General features: G+C 39.4%; 1 protein-coding gene across 6 annotated transcripts in view; it reads right to left on the reverse strand.

Annotated features, from left to right (window-relative positions):
- The window catches only part of cadm1a (cell adhesion molecule 1a), a 540,780-nt gene that overhangs the window by 16,040 nt on the left and 500,307 nt on the right, over positions 1-24,433 (reverse strand). For 4 of the 6 annotated variants that reach the window (XM_028466274.1, XM_028466270.1, XM_028466272.1 and 1 more), the window contains one exon: positions 14,665-14,697. The exons of the other annotated variants lie outside the window; for them this stretch is intronic. In XM_028466274.1, coding sequence (XP_028322075.1) covers positions 14,665-14,697 — 33 coding nt within the window. The remainder of the gene's footprint in view (positions 1-14,664; positions 14,698-24,433) is intronic. 6 annotated transcript variants of the gene reach the window in all.

A 24,433-nucleotide genomic window follows, 5' to 3' on the forward strand; every position in this document is an offset into this window, starting at 1 on the left:
TTAGCTGCACAAGTATGCAAACATTATGTCGATCCTCTGGTTTACCGTTTTAGAGTTTATCGATTTCCAATGCTTTTCTGTTTTATCGACTTTTCCTCATTAGAGGTCAGAGGGAAGCACACATGTCCCTAATAAGGTTGATGTATTAATATTGTTTTTTTATTTTATTTCTATGCTTCAGATGTGTGAAGGGAACATCAGCCTGAAATCATGAATGATTATTGACATGTCCATGTGCTACACTTGCTAGACTGACTGCAGGCCACCAGTTTTACATGGAAAGTTGTTGTTGAAACTTGTAGGTGAGGAAGGATCTATCTATATATCTATCTACCGGTATTGATCTACCTTTTCATCCATCCATCTATCAATGGAAAGTCTATTTGGGGACATTGAAATAGCTTAGTTATCACTAATGTTTCAAATTAACAAATTAGGTTCAGAACTAATGGAAGCCTTAACAAATCCTTGCCTATTTCTGGCCATTCATTCTATTAAAGTCTAGTTCAGTCAATGGCTTGGCACTACAGGTATGTGATGAATGTTTTAATTTACGTGTTGCTGAAATCCAACAGAGACCCGAAAGAAAAATCAAAGGTGTTTGGCCTTTATTGTGTAGAGCCCAGAATGTTAACACACAGTGCAGCCGAGTCAAAAGCAAAGAGGTAAAAGTTTATGTTTAGATGTGTTCCCAAGCACTTCTCTTTTGTCACATACTTCAAAAGCCCGCTGGCTCGGTCTGTTCTGGCTGTCATTGAGAAGCAACATTGTGGCACATTCTCTGAGAAGGGGGTAGCAACGGTGACAAAAACCTGCAGTGATAATGAAATCCTGTAGCCGGGCTGAGAGAGCGCGGCGTTGTTCCCTAATCCAAACCTCACCTCAAAGGAAATTCAGACCGGCTTACATGCATGGATGGTGTCAAGGAAAGGAAAAGTACAGAAATTCACACGCTGCTTCTGAAAAGTTGGCAAAGCCTAAAGTATATGATTGTATGGATTAGTTTGCACCATTTTAAATCATACATGGGCAAATGACACATGCAGCCCTCTGTTTAATTTTGTGCAGCCTCTATAGAAAACACTCAGAATGACTCCAAAAATACATAAAATCACAAAAACGATACACAACACAGCAGATTTACACAGAATAACTCCAAAGCACATGCAAAAGTATAGAAAAAATACACCAAAGGACAACAAAAACACACAAAAACGACTTAGAAAACACCTAATACTCATTGTTATTTCCTATTATTTTCAAATGATAACATGTGTTAATAACAAGGACCTTGGATCTGACAATCACACTTCTGTGGCCCTGACATTTATAAACGTTGCCCATATCTGCTTTAAACCATGGATTTGGGAGTCATTTTTCCAGGAAAAAAAACCCTAAAAAAGACTTTTTTGCTTAGTTATTGCTCGTAAAAAGAAAAGTAAATTACCATTACATGGTGATAATAGCCTTTGAAAGGTGGAGAGTGCAAGCTTAAATTAGAAAATGAAAAAAGGTGCTACACACTACTTATTAATAATCAATTTCAATTTCCTCCCCAATCTTTCAGATCCTATATTTATTGATTTGATCATAAAAAATGTGCTTTAATTTTTAAAATGCATTCCATAATCCCTAATACTGGATAAAAATAGGTTCAAGAAATAGCCACTTAGGGATGGACCATTTTTCCTCTCCGAGTCCAGCAACACAATTACTGGCCATGCCACCCTATGTTAAAAAAAGGAGTTACTGTCTCAAATTAAACTTGCAAGGCTGAGCAGCAGGTTTTTATGCAAATAATAAAAAGAGTATTCAAAATCAGGAAGAAGCGGGTCAATGCATGCGTTACCATTACATTGCAACTATCAAAGAGAAAGAAAAATAAAACATTAAATCTGATAAATCATTAATCAAACACAAGATATATCAAATAAGAAAGTTTTTGTGATAAAGTTTACCACGAAAATCCCATATAGAGGCAAAAAAAAAGTCAATAAATCCCATTTTTGTGCATTTCTTTGAACACATCTGCCTTCCAAAGAACACATCTAAGACTACATTACCACTTTCTATGTTATCTATTCCTGGATTTGCTATCTATATAATGACATCTGAATAGGGGCTTTTACACTTACTGCTGGGATTAACAGACGTGCTTGTTATTACAGTTGCGTCTGCATAGAGATCAAATCTGGATTTGCATATTAGGCAGGCAGAGATTCTACAATTGCCAATCAACATGAGGGAGTGTTAGGAGGAAAACATGAGTGAACATTGCTATATATTGATGCAGGCAAGAAAAGGGCAGGAGGGTCAATTTAACTAGCCATGCGCTACCTAAGCTAACCCTTTGACCATTAAAGCAGGCTGAAGCGACACAAACACATGAACTTGAATAAATACAGCTGAGTTTGTCCTCCTGCCTCATTACAAATCTATACTTCAGCTTAAAATGGACATTACATACGAATGCAGGAATGGATAACTAAACCTATAAACATCCATCATAGATTAGAATAGTGACTACTTTATGCTAGCTCCAACAGGAGGCTAAATAATATTACTGTCTTAAAGAAATCCTGTCATAGACAACTTTTTAAAAAATAATCTCATTTCTGAAAACTCTTGTTTAAACTTAATATTTTGATTAGGAGCAGCAACAAGTGTGTTAAAAAATGGATTTTACCCTGCTGCTAGCCGCTAAACATTAGCCAGTCAGATAGCCTACTACTGGTAAAGCTCTTTTTATATGTAAAACTGAATAATTCAAATCCTGCCTATTAAAGGGCAAAATACTTTGTTTTAATATTGTTATTTAGGACCCAAGGGTATGGTTTACACTCACACTTTGTTAAAGAAACATATTTCTAATACGCATTAGTGGATATTGGCTAGCTATGTAGTCTAGTATTTTTTAAAGCTAGGGTAGGCAATTTCCACCAGATACACTTTTTGGTTGAAATTGTCTTTATGTCGTGACAGAAATTTAGATGTTATGTGCTCTGAAAAAGGAACAAAGAAAATCCATTATCTGTAGCAGCTGTAAACCTGTAATAACTTCGACCAATAGAAAAAAAACAGCCGTTTTTTTTTTTTTTCAACCAATCACGTCTCCCTGTTTCCCTGCTCGTTCTCGACCCCTCGCATGCACGCTGAAAGTGCGTCACCGCTGACAGAGTTAAAACAGAGTTTTTGGTCATGTTTTTTAACACGGTAAATGATGGGAAAGTTTGTTTACTTCCTGCTGAATGAGACGTGAGACAACAACGTTTCTACACAATACAAGCAATGAGCTGAGCTTCTGCAGCAGTTGTGCGCGTGCATGTGAGTGAGATGGAGCACAGAGGGGAGGGGCAATGGAGGTAAAGGCGGAGCCATCAGGGAGGCTACATTCAAAATCATGCTAGCTTTTGAAAATCGCCTACCCTACCTTTAAGTTCCAGAGTCGAAACTTACAGAGCCCCTATAATATTGGTTCCCAATTGTTTTTGTCTCGTGTACCCCCTTTGCATTTTTGTCAAATCATCTGTACTCCCTCTAGTTATCATAAGTACCCTCTTCATAATTTCATATGTTTTTTCGGGCCCTTTTAAACCCCTAAATGTGTCTCATACATTGGTTCCCTAAGGCTTAATCTACAAATTCAAAACAATGAGTGGAATTTAAAAGTGGAATTTAGTTAAATTAAAACTTTTGTGTGATGACTTCAATAAAAGGAAGAACAGTCTCCTTTGTAAAATGCAGCTAATTACGATCACTCGTTGACTGCAGTGTGATAAGATGGCCTCTACAGCATAAAACAATCCTGTTTCAATACATTTAAATTAAATGTAGTAATGAGCAATAGTACTTTTAGTTTGCAGTTAATTTGTCAAAAAAAAAAAAAAAAATGCCTTAAAAGGAACTAAAAACATTTTCTGATTATTTTTAAATTAATTGACTTTCAGAGTACCCCCTGCAATGTGCTCTTGTACCCCCAGGGGTACACGTACGCCTGTTTGGGAACCACTGCCCTATAATATATTATACAGTATATATATAATTGTAATTCATTTTACATGCTTTCGTGAACACATTATTGTTAGCGTTAATACATTAGGCTACATGAAATTGGTGCCAGTGTTGTTCACGGCTGGTGTCGACACATTGACATGATTGACAGCTGTTAATGTAATAAAGGCTTCATATTTGTACCAAAGATGAGGAAACAGCTTACCAGTGATTACATCTCACTACTGCTCTTTCAGCACTTTGCTCTTTATTTCATCATGAAAAGCCAGAAAAAACCGTAAAGGCTCACTTAACTACTAGCAGGTGGTGAGTTATGATGGGAAAAATGATTGTTTTGAAAGGCTGAAGGCCTTTTTTTTTTTGGAGGGTTTTCTGCTCTGTTTGTCACCGGTCACACTTGATTGTGAAACTGAAAATAATTAATGCAGCACATGGGCCTGATTTGCAGATGGATCTACAGGCTGAATTTACCCACCGAGTGCCTTCCTTGAAGACAAAGAGGTAATTCAGGAAAGTGCTGGATGAAAATCAAGACAGTCATGCAGAAAAACACAAATTCACTGCATTTAGAGTACTTTTTTTTCCCCCAAATGTGAGGGAAACCAGAACATACAGAGACAACATAATGCACTGTCAGTTTTCAGGTACTGTTTGATGTTGGCGACTAACCAAACTTTAGTGCTTTTCACTTAAGTGAACCGGCCCATGTTCACACTGCTTAATTCAGAAACAATGCAAGAGATATTTCAAAGTAAACTGTAGTATTTGTAGTTGGTTGAGTTCATCCACACTGTATCAGTGTAATAGAGCCTCCACCTGGACTGCAGTCAATGCAATGTGGGAGGGATGAACACCGTGCACAACATAAACCCTGATTTCCCGGTAAAAGGTTTTCACTCTTTCATGAGGAGGAATTTCAGACGTTTCAATATTGAAACATGTCGCAAAAACGCAATGGAAACACTTTTTCCGCATACATCGTCACATGACGTGAGGTACCTTGTCACATGACCACGAGTAAACATGGCGCGGAACGTGTAAACTGAAGAGGAGACCGGGACATTTATTAGCATTATACTTAAAATTATAACTGCCACATTAGACGTGAAACAACAATGGAATACAGCGTGTTCTAAGGAGGTTTGGAGCGTCCATCTTCCTGTAGCAAAGTCTCACGGGATGAGATTTCACAGGTTTTATGAGGCTCGCCAAAACAACCTTCAATGAAAACTCGTTCAAAGCGCAATTACGCTTTGTCGACATTTAGAAATATTGCTTTTATTTTGCGAAAATCTGTAATGGAAACAGCTTGTGTTTGTCAACATTACACATTACTGTTTCTGCTTCCTGGTTATTGTCACAACTCCTCCCACTAATGATACCAAGGAAATACTGTTGAGTTCCATTTCATGAATGACCCGCATGCTATATTGTTTACTTAAAGCAAGCACTCTACAACTGTTTTCCCCCCAAAAATTGGAGATCTGGACCCCATCCCACAGTTACATGATGTTTGTTTATTCGGAATTAGTTATTCCAAATTAAATCCTTCGGAATTAAAGTGTTCTGCTTTGTGTTTACATGGAAATAGTAATTCTAGAACTGAGGTTTACATGGAAAACATTTATTTAATTCTGCTTTAGGTATGGGGGTTGAGAAGGCTCTGATTGGACAGGGGGTGAACATGACGTATCACGTCTATCGGGAGAAACACACAACAAACCTTATTATTGTCGGGTACAACATAGAAGACCACATGAGAAATGTTTTCACCTTTATTTTGATTGTAGTTTTGAAGCAACAACTCGACAACAACACAGCGGAAGAGAGATAGGAACTAATCACCAGTCAATAAAGCCCAGTAAAACTCTGGAAATCCATCACCAGGAGTAAATATTTGCTCCCTGGTAAAGATAGTAGCTATAACAACTGGTAAAATGATAAAGTTGGTGATATAACAGCCTGTGAATGCAGTACGGGGACACATTTACTTTGTCTCTGGGTCCTAGTGCCAGCCGTTTCGTGAAGCCTGTTCTGTTCACCGAGGACCGTATTTGTTTAATAAATCCGTGTGTAAGTCAGCATGTTTATGCCTCCGTCCATCCACTCTTTTCATTATGTCCAAGTCTTTTAAGGCTCTTATTAAATAGCCTCGGCTGGAGTCCGGGCCGCCGCCATCTTGGATTATGCCATCACCGCAAGTCGCGCAAGCGCAAAACCTTCCGAATTAACTTAATCGGCTTTAACCAAGTCAAAGGTTTACAAGAAATAGGAATTATCTTATTCGGAATTAAAATAGGAATAAACCAGCCACTTAATTCGGATTTAAGTTTAATTCGGAATTAAATTAGCATTAGGAATTAACTGTTTACAAGGTCAGTTTAAAGAGGAATGAACTCTATTCCGCTTTAAAGAGGAATTAAAGCTCCCATGTTAACGTGGCCAGTGTGATGTTACTATTGCTATTCTGCCTTTGACATGAACCCACTTATCCAGCTACAAGGCAGTGTCACTGCTCAGTGCACCAAACAGGTCTGCTTTACAAGTTCATTTATTCAGATTTGACTCGTGAAGGTGGTAGGAGCATCACTTCATTTAAGTAGTCCATATTAATTTACCAAACTCAGCACAATAAAGTACAAAATAAAGATCAATCAAAGAAACAGAACTTGAGGAGGAAGAGACTCACCTGTGTAGAAAGACGAGGAAAGATGGAATATAAAATCTCGCACAGGCCAAGCAAGAAACTAAACATTCAAAGACCGAGCAGGCCATGACACTGTGGCATTCAAAAAACCTGCCAAGGTGTCCCTTTCACCTACTAATATGTGATGTATTCAGTGATGTTGGCAGTGCCATCTGTCCCTTTGATAGTCAGTCAACCCGCCTTCACCTGTGCACTGCTCTCTGAAGTTTCAAAGGACTCAAGCCTAAGGTATTTCATTTGGAATTCAGCCCATGCAGGTTTAATCCATGTGTGTCCCACACCTAAACATGGATGTTACACGCAGGAAGTCCATGCAAGAACAACATCCTTTTCCACAACTTCTTCTGCACCGTGCAGAAGTGATCAATGTCCAAACCAAAGTCACAATCTACATTTGTTGCACGTCAGTACTTGAGCAATCTGGCACATTGTGCCCTTGTCATTTAATGAATGCCTTGTCTCTGTAATGACATCCAAATGTGACACATCGGTCTTTTGATTAAAGAGGAAACTTCTGTGCTTCACCCGCAGAAATCCCACTGCGAGCAAAGTGGCCATTATACCGCCGTATTCCTCTCCACTATTAGATCTCTGAGCGCGGCTCAATTATCCCACTGCTTTCACACGCTTCCTGACAGCAGCGTTGGCAGGTGTGTCCTTTCCAGACGTGCTCACCTCTTCGGAAGGGAAATTAGTTGGTGCAGCTAGCCATCAGCTAAAGATACTGACACCTTCCACCAACATGCCCTTTCATTACAAGTGAAGGGATGGAGGACAGATGAGAAGAGGAGGTGTTGCTTGACTATTCCATATCTTAGTGCTGTTTTCAAGCTGTAAATCGTGTTTGGATCATTTTTTATTCAAACTGCATGCAGGCAGTTGATTATCCACATTTACAGGATGGAAATTTGAAAAAAAAATCAATCAAGAAACTCAAGAAAAAACCTGTAGAAAAAAGCCTTTATATTTGAAATACTCTGAAGTCCATCAGACTAAAAAACGGACTTCTGCTGGCGACATTGATGTGGGGTTGCGGTGCCTGGCTGGGGGAGCATGGGTTCGCCTACCTATCGGTCCGTGGCTGGCAGGGTGGCCCTGCTTGGGTGGTTGGTGGCGTCCTCTCTCGTCGGGGGGGCCGGGGCCGCCCACCTGTGGAGGGTGCTATGTCGTGGTGTCGTGCGGGCCTGTGCTGGCCCTGGTGTGGGAGCTGGCCTCTCTCCTGCGCGGTCGCCGCCTGCTGGCGGGGGGCCTTGGGGTTGGGGGTTGGGGTCGGTGGGGGGATGCGCTGGGTGCTCGGCTGCTTGGGGCTTCCTCGGATGTGTGTGTGGGGGGCGGTGGCTGCCTCTCGGCCTGGGATCTTGGGGGCATCTGGGGGGTTGCTCGGCCGCGGGGGGGTTGCCTGGGGCTCCCTGGCCTCCGCTCTTTCTGCTGGCCTGGCTGCATCTGCGGGCCCAGGGCAGTTCCTGGGCTTGCAGTAGTGGTTTTTTTTTTTTTTTTTTTTTTTTGCACATATGCTGGTATACGAAGAACAGTCTATTCTTCCCCACCTTTTCTATTTCCTGCCTTGAGTCTCTCCTCCCTGCTCCCTTTCCCCTCCCCCTCCACTTAGGTGTAACACTGCTCTCCCTTTTTATATCCTCCCTATAATAAAAGATTTCTTACCCTTCCTTAGGGAGGGCTGGTGATGGTCATAATTAAGCAATAAAATAAATCAATGTATTTTATTGCAATAACAAAATATGCATTGCTGTCTCATAATGATTGCACTTCCTGTGGTGTTGACCTTTGACAGCATGTGCAGACAAGAAGAAAAATTAAAAAAAATAAATAAATAAAAAATAAAAAACGGACTTCTTTGTCTGCAAATTTTCATGGTAATAGATTGTTTTTCTCTATAACTTTCTCTATAATACTTTTGGTGTTTAGTTTGCTTATTGTGTAATCTGAAAAGAGTCTGCCTTACTTTGTTCAGCTTTGCTTTTCTATTATTTAAAAATGTATGCAGTGTTTTTGTCAGGTTTTCGTCTCTCATATAAGCACCGTTAAGTCTGCGGGTTTCACGAGTGAAAATGACTTCCACCACCAAAACTTTGCAGAGTCAGGAGTTCAGTAGAGTTTATTCACATACATAATGAAACCAGGCTTTTTTTTCCCTCACTTGTTTCCATCAGCATCAGAACTAAAGCCTAATTTATAAGAACAAAACACTGGGACGCAGCCGCTGCAGACGTCTGGCAGCTTATCCCAGAGCCGCCTCTTTTCTGTGCCGCATGTTTAATTTCTTTCCTCCTGCCCTCCACCCTGACTATTTCAGAGGGAAATGGTCAATCTTGTGAAGAACCTTCAAGCTCAATGGGATCTCATTCGCCTCTCGTGTTTTTAGTCAAGGCAAGTGAGGTATCGCTATGGTAACAGCATGTAAGGCTGCAGGCGGTGAGTGCTAACTGACTTGGTGTCAGGGTAGATTAACAGAGCAAATAACGATAAGTTTCAATAACATACAAATCTGTAGGCTGTAACTAAGACATTTCCCTCCTTTTGGTTTTTCATTTGTTCCTTCTGCTATCCAGATGTTGGTGAGGCGTAAATACAAATGTTGGTGTCATAAAGCAGCACTTCCTTCTGTTTAACAATGTGATTTATTTGTGTTTGTTGGAGAATACAAAGCAGTGATCTAAAGTCCAAATATGCATGTAAAGTCACATTTAAACTAACGTGCTGGTTAACCAACGGAAATATAATGCGAGTATAATTTAACACAAAGAAATCACATGCATCATCAAAGTCAGATTTCTCCTTTCTTATTAAAAGCTCTTTCACCATAGATTTTCTATGGGAGCAGAAATACGAAGAGTTAACAATGATTGGCTGAAATCTCCAAAATGGCGACGCCAACATATAAAAAAGGGAAAGTACATTTATTTGAAAGCTAAAAGTTGATTTAAATTAAAAAAAAATTGCACTTATTAGCAACAAAGTTTTATTATTCAGATTTAGACTAATCATCCTAGCAGTCCTTTTCAACCTTGAGGTAGGGACCCCATGTGGAGTCACTTGGAATTAAAATGGGGTCGCCTGAAATGTCTAGTAATTGTTTTTTTTTTTTTTTTTTTTTTTAAACTTAGATAAAAACAGATTAAAATTCAATTTAAATTTTTTTGAATTATTATTTTTCAAATACACACCACACACCATAAATATCAAATAACTGTATCCTAAACTTAAACTGAAAACTGGATTGTAAATAATCTATGACATTAACTTTGAGGCATACAAATAGTTAGCTAATGAGTGCTATTTTTTCATTCTCTGGAACAGCTTTGTCAGGGTTAAAATTAGCCTCTGGAGACAATGTTGCTGTTGTTCGTAGCCCTGTGATAAATACTGATATTTGGCTCACTTTACTAGTCATTTAACAGTGTGAAATATGCAATAATTTGTGTGGGTTTGTCCTGTCAAGGGTTAGGCAAAAAGTTCAATATTAACAGGGTTCATTAAGAAAAAAATGCTTAAATATGCTGACCGTTGACATACAAATATTACATTTACTAAACAATAGTGTTTGTTTATATGGTGTTCTACAGTATTCATCATTAAAAGTTTGCACACTGTGTTGTGCTTCAGAATGTGAAACATACAGGGAAGCATTCTGTAGTTACGCTTTAAGAGAATCAGTTATTCCAGCCGCCACATTAACGCAATCTGAAACAAATTAAGAAATAATGTAATTAGGCTTTAATATTCCATACAACACCTGAACCCTTGAACAGGCATTGAGTGTGTGTGCACATAAATCTAATCTCATCTCAATCAGTCCACTGTGCAAATCCATTCATCTGAGACCAGCTCGTGCTCCTCTGCCATTTCTTACTGTTGCACAAAAAGGAAATACATCCAATTTTATTCAGGATGTGTCACACTGAAAGACACTTTAGTGGCCCTTAACATGGAGGAAGTTTGGAAAAAAAAAATTTAACTTAAAAAAGACTTCAACGTCTTTACAAAACATAAAAGTTGTCTTAGGATTATGATCATTTCCAGCTAATGGCTACCAACCACCATTAACACTGACACTAGAGTACAATCAACTCTTTTTTTTTTTTTTTTTTTACATCAACAGTGTTAAATAAGCTCAGATCTAAAGGTTTTCACATTTTCTAAAGATTTGATTCATTAAATGTAAACACGTAGGCTTAGAATAGTAGTTGAACTCAGGAAAATCAGATGTAAGGTTATCCCTGATTTACAGTTGAAACCAAGAAACACCAACTAAGTGAAACAGATTCATCGACACTTGAATCGAGTGAAAAAAGCTCCCAGTTTATATAAAGTTTTCAAATATGGTAACTAAAGAATAATAAGAACAGGCTTATATTGATGGCCTAAGTCTTGGGAGCAAGGACTTGGCATTGTAAAACATTTCTTTCAGAATTTTACTTTGAAAATATTCCATCTTACTTGTCTTTCTTTCCAAGGTTTTTTTTTCCCACGACTTTGAAGGTCCTTGAAAGTTTCTGTGTTTGTGTCTCGACTGTTCTCCTCTCCACCTTCCATTGATCACTGTATTTTTTACAGTGTCCCCTTGTTACGCTGTTTACTCTAATATCTAAAAATACCAGTCAATACAAATATTGTATTCATCGCGCATCAGTGCAGTTAATTACAGCCGTTTAAAAAACAATTATGAGCGGGGATGGAACATCTGGGGGGCTAAAAAGGCCTCTCTTACGGAAAGGAGAACGGAGCTTGTGTGGTCTCCCATGAATGTCACTGTTTTATGTGATTTTGTGGTCAATTTGTGGGTTTCATTTTGTATATTTGTCTGTCATTACGTGTATATTTGTTGTGTTTTTGCAGTCATTGTTGTTCACGTTTTGTATATTTCTCTGTTATTTTGGTGTATTTGTTGGGTTCTTTCTTTTTTACTATGAACTTTATATTTTGTTCAGCCCTTTGACATGACTTTGTTGTATTTCGCGCTATAAAAATAAATGAAGTTGAATTGGATTATTCTCGTAGTTGTTATATCTTGTATATTTCTCAGCATTTATGAGTAAATCCAAATCACCATTGGTGTGTGAAAGCACTCCTTGACGCCTTTCTGTCACCAATTAAATTCCACACACACTTGCAATTTTTCACATCTCTGAAAAATCCTCTTTTTTTTTTTTTCTTCTTTTTACAGTTTTCTTTTACACAATCATGAAACTTCAGCTTCTAAACGGAAAAATAATTCCATGGAACTACTACCAATAAATACTTGATGAGCGTCCCGTAGCTCATTTTCACTCTTCACAGCTGATAACCACGCGTTCATCAAATTGTTCACACAAATTATAAAACTGCAGCCTTAGAAGAAGCGATGCAAATCAGGCAGAATTAGAAAATGATGTGGATCATTTTTACTCAAATAAATGAAGACGGGAAAATGAGGTCTTGCTTTGCCTGTGAACATAAAATAATCTCATGCTGCTGATTTAATCAGAGTGGCTTATATTTGTCTGTAGTACTGCTAGGGAAACTCTGTAATTGGTGAGTCGTTACAACTATCCTGAATAGGGGATGATAATGCTTTAACCCTTCATCGTCCAATCAACTATACATATGTTACATTGGACGGGTGCAGATTTTATTATTTCATTTACATGTAATTCTAGATCTCTGTTTTACATTTATTTACATGCTCTTTTTTTATCATACATACATTTTATCTTATCTATAAAACAAATTGAGTAAAGCATTTGGTGCGTTTGCACTTCCAGTACCTTAAAGTCTCTCTGTTAGCATCTTTCATTACGATGCTAAATTAAACTACTGTACATACCCTAAATGGTGCTTCTGCTTAGTATTTTTCATTTTTGTGTTTATATTAAGATAAGGTTTAGCATTAAAAAACAATACCATGGGATGCCACCCCTTGCCCTGATTCCCTCTTCAACCATGTCCTTCTGATCCAGGCTCGATTATGTGGCCGGTCGCACCTGTCAAGTTGTAGGCTGAGTCAAGTTTAGCACATACAGTATATAACCACTGTATGTACACTGTAGGTCATTCAATATGATGTAAACATGTAAACAGTAGAGTTGTACTCAAGACCACACTATCTGAGACCAAGACTTGCCTGAGACAAGCTTTAGCATTTTATTAAGAAATGACCATATAAGGAGTGTGAAGTCTCCTTGAGGTCTTCTTTTAGAAGATTTTTTTCTGAAAGTTTGAAGAAAGTTTGTATTATTTCTAAGGTTTTTTTTGTCTTCTCAAATGTCCTTTTTGATACTGTAAAATTAAGTTTTACTTCTTCCCACTCCATTTCGGTCATTTCTGTTTTGTTTTTTTTTTTTATCATGTTTCGTGAGCCAGATACAGACTTGATTTACACAGAATGGATTTCATTTTTATGCACAACATTTTTGTGTTTGTTTTATTGCCTAGCACGAAATAAATCAATTTAAAAAAAAGAACAGAGAAAATGCACAGAGACCAAGACCAAGACTTTGGAAGTCAAGACCAAGACAAGACAAGCAGACCTACACAAGACCAAATAAAAATGCTCTTGAGTCTCAGACAACAGCTTCAAAATGTGATCTCAAGACCAGTCTCGAGTGATAAAACACTACTACACGGCCCTCCTTGTAATCTGATGGATTACTGCAAAAATTAGGATATGTATCAATTACTGGCTAACTAGGCATTGTTTGGCACTTCTCTTACGGGACTTTTGTGTGACTTTTATATTACTATAAGATGGTCATAAAACATGTGATGTCAAAAATGACGACAGAGACTTTCAAATGTCGAGGGTTTAGATAAAAACTCTGATAAAGGCACAAAAATTGCAACAACTGATTGGTGCGACTTTGAATCCTATATCCCTATTGTGTCGTTCCAAGACTTTGCCTCTACTCAAAAAGTTAAATACTTAAGTTTCAACATGAAACACTTTATCTTTAATCTATACCGTTGTCTCATTTTTAAATGACTACTTCTCAGAGTCGGCGCCAGGCGGTATTAAATGGGGGGGCATTAAGAAATCTGCGGGGGGGACAAAAAACCTCCGATATTTACGGCGTTTTTCTGTGAGCTTTTTACATTTCTCACCTTTGTGAACGACAATCTTCGGTACTCTATAATTTCTTGTTCTCGGTTAGAACGATTGGAGCAGCCGTAAACTCCACAAAAATACGGGCATTTTGATTATTTCAGACGGCAGATTCTCAAGCTTCACTTCCTGCCCGCCATCTGAATTTTGCGCTACCGCTTTGTCGCGATGCAGCAATGTGAGTGACGTCACGTGAATCAACAGAGCAGGCCATAGACATATGCACACTGATCCTAACAACAGCTCTAGGGTAAGTTCAATAGCACAAATGTAAAACAATTACACCACAGTGTATTATATCTATGGAGCAGACTCCCATCCGCTGTCAGTGAGGGGACACTTTGATTATTAAAAAACTTCCCCTGTAGTGGGAAGAGTGGCACTGCCCGGGTATGCTCCTCCATGACGCCGTCACAGTTACTTCTGAAACTATTCATAGGAAATCATTCTACATTCCTCATTCTACTCGCCACTAACTACTCTTTTACTAGCTGAAACATGTAACAGCAATAATATAAGATTTATTTTTTAAGAAAAAAACATCAATCTAAACACATTTGTCTCAATGTTTCAGTGAAAATAAAAATTTGGAGGAGTCCCAACCTAAAATCCCTACAAACAACGGCACAATATGACAATTATGGAAAAGTCAATCATTTCTTACAAATATTCTTTGATAATGTGCTGATAAAGCCTTGCTTTACTACACAATAAACAAAAGAACTGTTACTTTTGGTTCAGTGTAGTCAGCTGAGCAGTGACATGTCAGGTGTGTAAGATTTAAAGGCATCATGCAGTTGAAGAGCAAAAGCAAACTAAGACATAAAGAGAAAAGTAGAATACCAACCATGAGCTGCAGGTTCAGTGCTGGGCGCAGTGTCTGAGCACACAAGGAGAGGACATGGCAGTTGTGGAGGGAGGTGTGGAACAGGAGGAACAGCATGCAAATCAAGAAAAAAAGGGGGAGAGGGGAGGGAAGGAGGGAGGGGGGAGAAAACATATGACACCCATAAGCAAGCGTTCAAAAGACCAGAACATGACAGAAGACATAAGACTTGGGGGAAATCAAAGGGAAACTGAAGGCTGTGCAGAGGTAAACACAAGCTGGTGCAATATTCACATCCTTTACCCAACACACACACGGCCCAGAGTATATCAGAGTAGACTTTACTGAATACACCGGATGTGACCGCTTCTTACAAACACACAGATACCTGTGTGCAGCTTTCCTGATTCTGTTGTTGTCTTCAGTCATGCCAGTTTCCTCCTGCAGTCCAAAGAAATGCTCAGCAGGTTATTTACCCTGACTGTGTGACTGTGTGTTTGCCCCGTAATGTACAGGTCATGCCTCAAAAACACCCTGCATGTATCAACTTGGGACAAGAGATACATTTAAAAGTGTTTTGTTTTTTACAAGCAGAGTAAACCGCTTCTGAGGGTCGTTTAAAAGCCGAAAATAAAGATTTGTGAAACAAAAGTAGAACATTTTATTTGCCAATCATGTGCATTGTGTCGTCTTCATGTGCACGGCCCAATTTGTTCAGTAAATAGTGCAGTCTGTAACTCATGGGACTAAAATCAAACGCGCTCACTATTCTCCGAGGAGGGCAACGCTCTATTTAAATCCTAATAGTACAAAGCTGCCACATCCTCAGTAGATGTTGGAGACATTCTCGTATAATACTACCTGCTCTGATCAGCTCAAACAGGAAAAGCAACAGTCAGTAGAATATATCGTCAGATTGCATTACAGAATTGTCAGGCCAATTGTCAGCGAAGGTTCGCCTTGATTTCTTTGGCTTCGAACACAATGAACCAACAATCAGCCGGAAATGTTTCCGACATACCAGCAACTTTCTAGTTTTGAGTGGATGGCACATCCGTCTTGTTCTAAGTGTTTGCTGTAAAGCACGAGTGCTTTGTGTAAAAATCACAGCTGGTCAAGAGGAGGGTGGGAATAACAGACAACAGGAACAATCATAACAGTCATTTCAGGATTTACTGGTTCTCTCTAAGACCGAATCAGACACGCTCCATGGTTTTGCAGAAGTGCTGGTGACGCCCTGAGGCTTTCGCTCTTAGCAGAGAGAATTTTCATTGAGAGAAAGCAATTTATTCTGTCAAACCTATGAAAGACCAGTGGAAAACGTGCCAAACCTCTGACATGTGCTTTGAGCTGTTGTGCAGAGAACAGTAGGACAGTGGTTCACAACATGAACCCAAATTAAAGCCTAAGAGTCAACAAAGGCTCAGCTTGTGTGCAGTTATACATAAATGTACAATTTATTAGGTTTAAGATTGTTCTTTGGGATTGCTTGGGCATGCAATTATCAGTGTACCTATAAGATATAAAATGCAGAGAAATGTTCAGGTAATTGCGATGGTGTTTAGTCTCACACATGACAAACAGTTAGCTCTTGACATGATACCATTTTCAACATTCACTGGAAGGGGAATGTAAAGAAAATATCTTTACATTGTGTGACAATTTTGAAAGTGCGTAATATATCATAATCTCATATAAAGATGAGACAAAATTAACTTATTAACAGCAGCAATGACTGGAAAACAGGATGGAAAAGGGGTGGGACTAATAAGTTCATACTTCCACCCACTCCCTTTCAAACACAAAAAGTATGTGTATGCAGTAGTGTATGTAATTATTTTTTTGCCATCTGCATCAAATCATTTGTTTATTGTCGTATTGTTTCTTGTATTATTGCATTTGTTAAAACATAAAACAGTATATCAAGGTGTTTTGTATGTTGTTATTTTTTTTGTGTGGCTAATTTCTGTATCCTTTCCATCAACAACAGCTGTAATTCAGTTAAGCTGTTGTAGCTCATCAGTGTATATTATATATTAAAAAAAATATTCTTATTTTATATGTCACATCTTCTCAGTGAATTCTTATTTTTAGTAATTCTAACACGAATGAAAGAATAGGTTGTGGTAGGATTTGATGTACTCTGCAAATGACCTTTCTCTTCCTATCTCAAGAAGAAGCAGCTTAGGTTTTATAAATAAAAGGCTGCCTCTCTAACTTAAGTTTTGATCTTGTTATTTATTTATCAATTTACAGCAATTTTTTTTCTTTTTTTAGAAAAACACAATCTTTTTGTTGGAGTTTTGGCGTCTTTGTCCTGCTAACCCTCATCACGCGGTGGGTGGGATCCATGTGGGGCCATTCAATGTCTGCTGCTGACTGTCCGTTTTTGAGCAGCCAACTGTTATTTCATCATCTCCTGCTTGGGGTCAACGGAGACACTGGTCACATCCTCACTGACATTGATGGCTACGATGTGGATACAGCGAGCTACCACAATGCCCAGAAACCCTTCGGTTACTCACGCTAACATGAAATTCAACTGAAGATAAACAGATAACGTGAAGGCAATACTCATTTTAATTAAACAGACATGTTAATTGGCACAGTATGGTACTCAAGTTGCAAAAAACTTGGGTCTGGCTTATCTTTGTTATGATATTTGGTGTCATTCTGTTCTTACAAAGGACATTTCTCAGTCAAAGCTTTTGAATATTGGTTCGAGTAGGTTTTCGATAAACCATTCATCTGGAGAAAAACAAAGGCGCTATACGAATAATAAGTAAGTATGGAGGCACAATAAAGTGTGTTCCAATTCTTCCATACCGACAACAATTACATCACATCTCTTGGTCATACAGAATAAGATTTTTGGAATTTAGCTTTAAATTACCCCAGCTTTAAATCAGAAGCCATCACTAGCACAATATGTCTTTATAATCCTTTATTCCACAGAGCCTTTTATAATTTTCTGGCATGTATCAAAGCAAGCAGTGCCGTTTCTGGCTTTATGCTGACTGTGCAATTTAATAGCACTTCATAAGCCACAAAGGGACCCCAAAGCACAGGACATTTTTTTTCCTGTCTCAATAACAGGTTGTAAAGACTGTAGCACCTTTAACTGATAAAGTGTAATAGATTGTAGCAGTTTGTGGACTATTTAAAGGATTAAAAATCTCTCAATGTAGTTTGGCATATTGAGGCCCCTCAAACAACATCTTGGACAGGGTGCCCACAAAGCTAGAAAGGGCTTTGAACATATGTGCACATTAAAAAATGTCTAATCTTATGGAGTCCCTGACGGTTTCATTCTCTGCCCTCTTTGGGTATCATACAATAATTTTTTTTATAGTAGTTGTAGTTTCCTAATATTTATGCTGATGACATTCGGCTTTACATTTCTTTCAAACCTGACAATACTGTAAGCCCAATTTATGTTTTGCTTAAATGTTACTAAACAATGTTACATGACGGTCCCGTAGGCATCCTTTACGCCAGGAAAAATGGGACACGCCAGCGGCACAGCCTTGGCGCACTCTGGTGTGACCATCACCAGACCATCTGGTGATGGTCACACCATGGGACCATTTGTTGGGATCATCATCCCATGCGTCATGAGGTCATCCACAGTTGGAATATTTCCCTGTAGAGGTGACCAAGGCAGATCACGGGGATGGCAGATTCCATCAACCCAGGTAACCGAGGACATAATCTGAATTGAACAGATTTTCCAGTTGGAAAAACGCAAGGCAGCCCGCCCACCACGAGAGGCCCCATCCATGGTGCGGTGGCGCCCTCTCTCGGTGAAACAATGCCATTCCCCCCAGGGCGAGCATGTCTTACTGCACGCCCAGGGGGAAAGTGCAATGACGGGGCCCCCGACAGCGGGTGTCGTCACCGTGCTGCTTATTGTGGCAGAATTTGCTTTCATTTGTTGCGTGACCATCAGGATGCCCGCCTCTTCTCTCGCTGCAACGAGAGTGCCGTGAGGGGGAAGGAAGAGGTCCTGCTCAAACAGGCTAGCTTGACGCGCTGCGGAGGCTCTTGATGGTGAACGTTGCACAGTGCCGACAAGAGCCGGGAACGTTGACTGCCCTAGACAGCTCGAGCAGACCTGTTGTGTGTCTTTGCTTGAGATTTTATTGCCACATTGGTAAAGGCGTGCCTTAGAGCCTCCAAGGCCGTCGGTGAGAGGGGCCTTGGCTTCCATTTCAACGTTGACGCAGGCAGGGAAAACAGGTGGATAGCTTGATGCTAGCACGTGGCGGCTAGCAGGTGTGCCAACGTGCACCGGACCGTCGAAGGACATTGAGGGCAGCATTGGATCCGGGCAGCCAGCTGGTGTTGCGTTGAGCGTGGAGACAGGCCGCCCACTGGTGTGAACGCCCACGAGAAGGAGCAAAGTGCACTGGACCACCAAAGGGGTCGTGGGCAGCGTTGGGCTCGAGCTGACAGCTGTGAGCTGGCGTCTGGAAGCTCAGGACCGTGGTGTGGTGTTGAGCGGAGCTTGGCAGTCCACTGGTGTGTGAGCGCCCACGAGATGGGTCAACGCACGCCAGACAAGCCAGGGACGTCGGGGGCAGCGTTGAAAACTGAGCCGTCAGCTGGTGTGCTAAGGAGGTTCAAGACCATGGTGTGGCGTCGAACCGAAGACAAAACCAAGCCGAGGCAAGGTAAGCGCTGGATGTTTTGACCTGGTGTGGTTTTAAGCATATCTCGTGCCTTTCCTGGTAGGAAAGAGACGAGATATGCTTAAGAATGAGAAGAGGTGTTTGAATGATGTGATGTGGTGTGTCGTCCGCCTCCTCCTCTCATAGGAGGTGGGAGTGTCCCTGGCAGATGGACATGTTTCACCAGCCAATCAGGATTGTCAGATTGAGAAAAATGCTTCTGAGGGCTGCAGATGAAGTGTGCATCCCATAGTGAGACATCTCACACAATATTTTGAAATAGAAACCCTCCCACAAACACATTGTTACAAACATTATGTGTGCAAGCTTCATAAACGGCTGAGAGAAGGGTTTCTGCAATATTTTAACAAATGTATGATGTGAAATTTTAGTTGCATCAGTACTAAAGACAATGTATTTTGCACATTAGTCGGTGTTCAGTTTAAAGCGGCGACAGCAATCGTTTCCAATAGTGACTGACTTCCTTAAGTGTCACTTGTTGTTAGCAACGTTGCCATTGTTTCGGTTGATTTTTAGTTAGTTGGTTCAGTCTGAGGTTTGAGTAGGCTTGTGAAACCACAGACATTATGAAAGCATCGCTTTAAACCAGTTGCACTTAAATCACAATAACAGAAGTCGTTCACCTGCTCCATGTCGGGGAGGTGTGGCACTCGAGCCATGCTTTGTGTTTTTGTCTCACTAATAGGATTACATGGAAACATTACAAGGCTGAATGACCAATCACCCACATACACAAATACCACATACAAGTGCAAAAAATGAGAACATATTACATATGGGACATATTTTTTCTTGAGTGGGAAGTTTAACTCACACTTTCAGAAAAAGAGAATTTTTTTTATTTTACATTTTTTTTCAAGAAATCAAATTTGTAATCCATTTTCTCCACAACTGAAGGGAACGTTTGCCAGCTTTGGTAAACAAACGTGTGTAAAAACATGGATTTCATATAAAGAATTTGCAGCTGAATGCAACATTAATAAAAAAAAAGCTAATTGCAGATCTGGTTCATGTTGCTTTTATATATATATATATATATATATATATATATACAGTATATCTGCTGTTCACCAGGGATTAAATTTCATTAGTATTGAAGTGTATGTTATTGTTATATGTCCTACATGTCCTGGTAAAGGTTTAGGAGTTTCATCTGTTTATTGTCTGACTACACAGTACACCATCACATTATGAAGATATGTGTGTTTCTGGACTTGTTGTGTAGTATCAGGACTTTATTGATGCTCTCTGAAGACTGCGTGTCACATGACAGTTGTTATTGTGTTTCTATTGACCTTAATCAAATTAGTTATAGCTGGCTGGCTCCAATTTCACAATGGACAAAGTCTCAAACTGAGCAAATGGGGAAAGATATCACGCATTAGCGCTGGGCTCCGTGTTAAGGATGTGTTCGACGGCAGAAGGAGTGGATTGAAATTCATAAAAACTCTGGAGTCACTTCACCAGATGTTGTTTATGTAATTCAGGCCTGTGACAAATGTACTGAATATTGCCTTTGCCTGTGTGTGATATTTATTTCATTCACACTGTGTGAGAATTAATTAATTGTCAGCACCATTAAATAAAAGTAGTCAGCGTCCTGATTATTGTGCCTTTGTTTGCCATCCATGGTCTCAGCACTCAGTGTTCAAAAAGACAGTGATTAGCTGAAATATGTTGGTACAGGAGAGATTGAGTATTTGGGTGATTTAAAGCAGAAAATGACAGTAACTAGCTACTGCTGAGTCACTGCTAACAGCAGCTCGTTTGCCTGATACGTTTTGCATTGTGTAGCTGAGAAAAATGCTGTGAATTAGTTTTTCCATATTTATTTTTTATAAACATTTTCAACAGCAGAATGTGCACCAGAAATACACACAGCTTACTTTACATTACTGTGCTAAGGTTGAAAAAATGCTGTTTTGTGCTTCATATGAACATCATTTATGGTTGTTTCATAGCAGTTGTAGCAAAGCAGAGGTGGTCCAAATGTTAATTCAGATTGCTTTCATTAATTCATTTCAGAGGGTTTTTTGTGTTGATGTTGTACATTGTTGCTAGTTTTTGTACTAAAGCTGTAAGGGAACATTCTAAGGGCTAAACACAACTGTTTTTATGATGCTGAAGCCACTTTAATTTTTGATCTTTGATTCTGAATAATATTCAGGTTGTTTTGTGATAATTATTTCACAATTCCTTGTAATGTTTTCAGTTTCAGCTAGTCTCAGGTAAATAAACTGGCATTGAAAAAATACTTAGTGTTTCAGTCAGATTGGTGTTTGTAAAGACTAATAATGAGCAGAGTTTAGTATTGTGAATGTAAATGATTAGAAACTGTAGGGTTGGACACAATAACATTTCATTTATTATTGGCTTTTATCCAAAGCAATGTTAATGCAAGAGCAGTAGGGGTAGGAGGGATTCAAACTACTGACCCTCTGATTACAAGCCAGCTTCCTCAACCACTATTCCTCCACCACAGAGTTGATCAACAGTGGATTATTTTCTGATACAGCACTGATATGAAGCTGTATGGACACTAATGACCCAAAAATAATATAATTTCTAAGTATCAAAATCAAAACAGTAACTGAGTTACTTTGTAAATAAAGTCACTAGTAACGGTAACTAGTTACAGTTTTTCAGTAACTATAGCACAAAACTGTACATGAGTAAAATACAGTGTTGAGACCAATGCGTTACTGTAACGCTTTCACGTTTGGCGGTATCTAGCGACAAACAATCAAGACTAGTTACAGACGTGTTTAAAGCTGTTTTTTATAAGATAAAGGCATAGTACAGGCCTCATAGATCAATAAATCGAAGATCATTTGCTTGTAAAAAGGATGGAAACACCCTCTTGTCGACATTGTCGTAGAAGTTTTGGCAACTGCATTGTAGGATGTGGAGTCCTATGAATTCGCCAGACAAGGAAGAGAGTGATTCGCTTGACAACATTTTTGTACTAGTTAGTTCTTGGTATTCCCAGTGATATCACCTCACTCCACGATACATTCAATTTCAGGCAGATTTGGAGCTTGTCGTGTAAACTCAAAAATAAACATTGGTTAGAAATTGTGCTCCACAACTTTAATTCGGTAAAAACACCAGAAATGTTTTTTTAGGTGCTGTTTTTGGGGTAAATACAAGAAATCACAACATTAAAAACACTCGGCTACCCACAATGCAATGCACAAAACTTTTCCGACAATGTCAAACGAAACGTTTACAGTAGCCAAAAATAATTTTTTAGAGGCAATTTCAACCAGTTGCATCTTTTTTCGAGCGAATGATTTCCGACTTGTTAATCTATGAGGCCTACACTATGTCTATCTGCTAAGCATTTTTTTGTCTTCAGCAGCTAGTAACGTTAACGTTAACTACTTGCTCATATAGTACACCACTTGGAGCATGCAGGAGGTAAATCTGAGATAGTCATCAGAAATTACGTGAAAATGCAACAAATGGGACGGGAAGAAGAGAAAGTACCCTTGAAATGTATCAATGTTAAATAAATACTCATTTTATACTGCAGACAACAACAAACATGTCTTATACTTGTACATTTTTAAATATCTTGCCTAAATTGGAGTCGCCACTATTCTCTTTATTCTGTCTTTCTAATGGAGACAAAAACACCTCGAATAGATTCATTTGGCAGTGGATCGCTGATCTGTGGGAAAAGAAAAAATAAACTGGCAGAGCGTGTTACATCCATACGAGTCTGCTGCCTTGAGTCTATATACACAGTAATAATGGAAAGCTGCTGGTAGTGGAAGGCAAAGAGAGACATCTGGAAGAAACTGTAAGTGGTTGTTTCAACTTTGAAATATTGGCAGCGCAAGCAGGAGTTTAGGGTTTATCGGATCCCGATAAAGTCATGATCTAAGGGGACCGGTGCAGCTGACCTGCAGTTTGTACAGTAGGTCTTACAAAAAGCAAAAACCATAAAGGACTACATAGAGCTTGTGAGATTCTAAAAAGGACGATTGGCGGTGGAAGCAAAAGACAAGGGAGAATCCAAACTGGTGGATGATTTATTGTCTGTTAATGAAATTATGACTGTCGTTTTAAAACCTTAGCCTGTTTTAAGGGAGTGGTGGCCTAGTTGTTTAGGAAGCAGGCTTGTTTTCGGAGGGTCACCGGTTCTAATCTCACCCGGGCCATCACTCTGGGATGTTGAGCAAGTCCCTTAACCCCAATTTAACTGGGAGTCTGTAATTGGCAGCCCACTTCTATCCCTAAGTTTACATTATTATTATTTAACAGACAGGTTGGTGGGAACAACAACTTTAAGTATTGTGTTTTTAAGAGGGGTTTGTGTTACTTAAATAATTCTGGAGAAGAGAAAAGGCTGTCACGGAACTCTAAAAGACTTGTTCTGTCATCTACGGCGTCTCATTGGGGCAACATCCTTAGCACAGAAGCCCAGACAGTCCTTTCACCAGCCACTTTCACCAGGTCCTCTAGGCCAAGGGATCCAAAGGCACTCCCAGCCCAGCACAGAGACATAACCCCTCTCTGGTCAAGATGCCCAGCACACCTCAAGAGAGGGGTCCAGGAGACACCCTTACTAGATACTCCAACCATTTCCATAAGGCTGAGCCCTGAAAAATATATTCAGCCACTTGTACTTGCAATCTCATTGTTTTGGTCATTGCCCAAAACCTCATGACTATAGGTGAGGACTCGAACATAGATCGACCAGTAAACGGAGAGCTTTGCCTTCTGGTTTTGCTGTGAACTTCACAATCTAGAAACTGGCTCCATGAGAAAAGAAAGAAAGTCCGGCTAAAATATTTAGTAATTTATACAAAGCTTTTGATATACCGAGCCATTGAAAGCTAACCCCAGCTACAGGGAAATAGACAAGAGTTGTAGCAGGTGCCGAGGCCCCTACAGAGCCCAGAAGTAAGCTGTGCCAAGTAAGTCTGAGATTGGATGAAAAAAGACACCTTAAGAGGTCCTCAACTCAAGACCAGAAATAACAATTGGAACACTTCACTACCAAGGCCTTCAGTGAAGCAAATCTCAAAGGCTTTTGCAGCATTTTCCATGAGTGAGAGGAGGATGAAATGGCCTGAGGTGGATGAAAATTC

The sequence above is a fragment of the Gouania willdenowi genome, chromosome 14, assembly GCF_900634775.1.
Source record: "Gouania willdenowi chromosome 14, fGouWil2.1, whole genome shotgun sequence".
Taxonomy (NCBI): domain Eukaryota; kingdom Metazoa; phylum Chordata; class Actinopteri; order Blenniiformes; family Gobiesocidae; genus Gouania; species Gouania willdenowi.